Source organism: Trichosurus vulpecula, chromosome 4 (assembly GCF_011100635.1).
Source record: "Trichosurus vulpecula isolate mTriVul1 chromosome 4, mTriVul1.pri, whole genome shotgun sequence".
NCBI classification, from domain to species: domain Eukaryota; kingdom Metazoa; phylum Chordata; class Mammalia; order Diprotodontia; family Phalangeridae; genus Trichosurus; species Trichosurus vulpecula.
Window position 1 is genome coordinate 35108325 of NC_050576.1, and position 4222 is coordinate 35112546.

The 4222-nt window shown below is 55.8% G+C and overlaps 1 protein-coding gene across 1 annotated transcript; it reads right to left on the reverse strand.

Annotated features, from left to right (window-relative positions):
* Nucleotides 1–1123: 1123 nt before the first annotated feature.
* Nucleotides 1124–3269, reverse strand: ARTN (artemin). The gene is made up of 3 exons (XM_036753780.1): nucleotides 3132–3269; nucleotides 1763–1901; nucleotides 1124–1599 (listed from the first exon to the last, which is right to left on the reverse strand). The coding sequence occupies exons 1-3, from the start codon at nucleotides 3174–3176 to the stop codon at nucleotides 1124–1126; spliced, it is 660 nt and encodes a 219-aa protein (XP_036609675.1). The 5' UTR covers nucleotides 3177–3269.
* Between the last annotated feature and the right edge of the window lie 953 nt (nucleotides 3270–4222).

Here is a 4222-nt window from a genome sequence, read left to right on the forward strand (position 1 = left end):
GGCTTAAGTTGGAAGAGGGAGAAGCCAGAACCGAGTTGCCCATCTGCAGTTGGGCTGGGATATTGACTCCTGGCAGGAAGGTGGACAGACCATGCCTTTCCAGAGGTCTAGGGGTATGGGGGGGGGCTCAGTAATGGGCCTGAGATGGACGGGGTCCTGCCCCTCCCTCATGGCTGTTGGGAGTGGGCCTGCCCCCAGGTTACTGTTCTTTTCAGTTGGCTAGAGAGGCTGGTTCTTAGCAGGAATGGGCATCTCAGTAACTGGAATGAACTGGATGGAGCGCCCATCCATCCCTGATGGCTGAGTAAGAGTGGGCATTTTCTGGCCCCAGATGTCAGAGTATACAAGGCAACAGGCCACAGCAGCAACAACGGTTCATTTGGGGGTCACCTTCCTATGACACCTTCCAGGTTACAAAGTGAGGCTGCCTCTCTGCAGCCCTGGAAGGTCAGCAGTACTATGGACAGTTACTCTCATTATACAGAGGAGAATACTATGGCTCAGAGCATGAGACGGACTTGTTTATGGTCACATGACTAGAAAGGGGCAGGAATTTGGCTTCCAACCCTGTGTCCTTTCCTGGCCCCTCCCCACTCACCCACTGGCTGTGGCTGGTGTTCAGCTACAGTGGAGTGGGGAGGTCCCCATGGTCCAGCCCTGTGCTCCAGGCCCTGTCCAGTGCCCAGAGGCTGGCTCCTGTGCCACTGGGGATCAGGGCAGATTTTACACCATCCCAGACCCCCTGGGCCTTCCTGAGCCAGTGGCCCTTCCTCCTCTGACCTCGGGGCATAAATAAATAACTTATGTAATAAATAGCTGCCCCAGGTGCCAAGAGGCTACTCCAGGGCCTGGCTCTACTCAGCCTTAGGTGTAGCCCAGGGTTATAAGTGGTGCCTTTCCCCAGGCTCCTCTGGCACTCTGTGGCTGCCCTGCCAAAGGCCTGGGGGGCTTGTTCCCTAGCAGCTGTCCCTTTCTTCTGCTCCCTGAGTCCAGCAGGCCTTTTGGAGGGCTTCTCCACTGGCTGCCTGCCCAGCTGTCCTACCCAGCTGGCAGGTGGGTAGGTCAAGGCCCAGGGAGGTGGGCTGCTGATGGCTTTGGGCTCCAGGAGAGGGGCCACTGGCCTTCAGCCTAGGCACCCACAAGCAGCAGCAGAGAGGCTGTCCACTGTCCTCCAGGTGTTGCTGACATCCATGAAGGAGACGGCTTTGTAGGCTGTGGGTCGACAGCAGGGGTGGCTGAGTACCCTGATAGAGCCTCTCCCAGGCTGGGCAGAGAGGCGTAGACGGCCGGAGCGCAGCAGGTGTGCCAAGCTGATGTCATGGTTGGAGCGGACCTTTGGGCAGGCCCCGCTGCAGTACTGGAATCGGATCAGCTCATCAGAGTCATGGCCCAGGCCCAGCTCATGCACCTTCACCAGTTCTGTGCGCAGGTGGCAATCTAGCTTTGCCCTCCTGTGGCCCTGGCCCTGATTCTGGCCTCGGCCTCTTTCGCGATGGCCTGGCTTGCCTTGGGCCTGGCCCTGGCCCTGTAGCAGGGGTGACAGCACTGGTTTTGGGCCTCGACCTCCTCTCAGGGGCTTGGGGGTACCAGGGATTGCCTCTGAAAGAGAGGGACAGTCCTTGGTCAGAGCCCACATCAGACTCCTCCTACCCCCAGCCCCCAGTTTCCATCTCTTCTGGACCCCAGGATCCTGCAAAGGAATCTGGTAAGTCCTGGTATCCTTGTTCCCCTTTCCATGCTCTTACCCCCAAAGTTCACTCACCAGGCAAGATCTGGGCACCAGGTCTAAGGGTTCCAATGAGGGGCACCCTGGGGCCAGGACTGGAGAGGGCTGGGGGCAGCATCAGCATCAACATTAGCATGAGGAGGGCCGCTAGGGTTGGACTCTGACATAGGGGTGCCTACAGGAGAGAGAGAGAGGAGATCTAAGTGGTGGAGGAGGAGAGAATTTGAGAAGGGGGCAGGGTCAATAGCTAGCTGAAGCCCCACCTTCAAGTACGAATCACCCTGAGCCTCCCTAGCCTCCCTTCCAGCTAGCTCCTAGCCCCTCCAGAAGTTCCTCCCATCCAAGACTTTTCCAAGCTGGCTCCACCCCTCCCCATTTGCCCCACCCACCCTCTTCCTCCTGGCCCCTCCTCTCTATGCTGGCTCCTCACTCCTCTCCAAATCAGCTCATCCCTTTCATACAACGCTGACCTTGGGGTGAGTGTGGAGTATGGGGTGGTGTGGGCCAGTGGAGAAATGAGGAGCCAGTGTCTGGAGCCCAAAGGCCCTACTCTCCCCATTCCCCAACCCCCGACTCCATCCTGACACCTGAGACCTTCCTCAGGTCTACCCCACCCAGCACCCCATCTATACTCCCTTGACTCTCTCCCAAACTGTCTTGTCCCAATGCCTTTCAGCAGAAAAGCTTCCTGCAGAAGTTGGGGTTTAGGCTGAGTGTAGAAGCAAGACGGGGAAGCCAAGAGGCAGAGGTGCAGAGGGAGGGCATTCCAGGCGAGGGCCACAGGCAGTGCAAAGGTGCGATCAGGAGTTGGAGTGTTAGGTGTGAGGAACAGCAAGAAAGCCAAGTCACTAGATCAAAGAACATATGCAGGGGATTAAAAGGGAAAACTTTGGAAAGGTAGGAAGGGCTTTAAATGTCAAGCAGAGCATTTTATATTTCACAGAGGTAGCAGAGAGCCACAGGAATTTGAGGAGGGTCAGACTAGGTAGGAATTTAAAGCTAGAAGCCCCATCAGACCTCTCCCTTCACCTTTCCCACGCTAGACAACTCCAGCCCACCCTCCCCCCACCCTTTCTAAATTCTTCTAACTTGGGATCCCTCCCACCCTTATACAGGCCCTCTCCCCAAAGTCAACCACCCCTGAGACTCTGCCTGCCCCACCCCTTCAGCCTCTGCCCCCTTTCTCTCCCCTTCCACCCTTCTGGAATCTTTCCCTTGCAACCCTTCCCCAGGGCCCTGCTGTCAGCCTGTTGTTATTCAGCACTACCCCCCCCCCAGTCCTCTGCCACTAAAGAGGTCTTCCTCTCTCTTCAGCTTCTGCCTCCAGAATTCAAGTTCCTCCCAGCCTCAGTGGTCCCCCTGGCCTGTTTGGGATTGAGGGAGAGAAGAGCTTGGAGCCACTGACCAGTCTGTTGGGAAGGTCTCTGGGGGTCTTCCTTCTCTGTACCATCTCGGTCCTCTGGAGGCTGCTGCCTTCTGAACCCCTCCTCTTCTGCCCCTCCCTCTAGCTGCCAGCACCCCCAACCAAAGGGAAGAGCACCATACAGGACAGGAACCCTGAAAGGAGAAGCAGGAAATCTGAAGCCCAACCCCCCACTTCGCTTTGGACTGGGGTGGGAGAGGGGGTCTTTTGGAGCAACCCTCACCCTCCTCTGGGCTGCCTGAGGCACCTGGATGGTAGAGTAGACAGAATGCTGGACCTGAGTCAAAAAGATTTGAGTTCAGGGCAGCTAGGTGGCACAGTGAGTAGAGCACCGGCCCTGGAGCCAGGAGGACCTGAGTTCAAATCTGACCTCAGACACTTGACACACTTACAAGCAGTGTGACCTTGGGCAAGTCACTCTGTCTCCTTCAGTTCCATCTGTAAAAGAGACCTAATAATAGTACCTACCTCCCAGGGCTGTTGTGAGGCTAACACAAGGTAACATTTGTAAAGCACTTTGCCAGCCAGAAATGCTAGGTATTATCACTCCTCAGTGTCTTCCTCTGTAAAAAGGGGAGGGGGTAGATGAGAAGATTTCTAAAGGTCCTTGCAGACCTCACACTCTATGGCTCCAAGCTGATGAGCCAAGTATGGCTCCAATGGGGTGTGGGCCCAGAACATTGGGGGCAGCATGCTCTGTTCTCCTGGGCCCATTCTCTCATGTCTGGGGTGTCCCCACTTCTCCTTTTGGATTCTCAAGTGAATTCTGGCCTTAGCTGTGCTCCTCCTGAGCTGGGGGACATGGAGAAAGGCCAGTTGCCTCTCTGTGCTTTAACTTCTTCCTAGGTAACATGTGGGTGATATACGGATGCCACCTGCCTCCCAGGGGCAGGGTGCTATACTGAAAGCTCTTGGTAGTTACAGAGTGCTAGACAAATGGGAATTATATGTGACTGCCTTGGGAGGAAGGCAGGACAGAGATGCTCATGACATTGGAGTAAATGGAGGCACAGACTGATAAAGAAACAAGCCTTCAGTCACACATATAACTAGAACCAGACAAGAACTATGTG

What these genes read in the sequence shown, in the direction of transcription:
- ARTN (XM_036753780.1), bottom strand. Translation starts at nt 3,176, where the DNA reads ATGGTACAGAGAAGGAAGACCCCCAGAGACCTTCCCAACAGACTG. An exon ending in GAGACCTTCCCAACAGACTG is followed by an intron (nt 1,902 to 3,131) that starts GTCAGTGGCTCC and finishes TCTCTCCTGTAG; the next exon opens with GCACCCCTATGTCAGAGTCC. An exon ending in TGGTGCCCAGATCTTGCCTG is followed by an intron (nt 1,600 to 1,762) that starts GTGAGTGAACTT and finishes CCTCTCTTTCAG; the next exon opens with AGGCAATCCCTGGTACCCCC.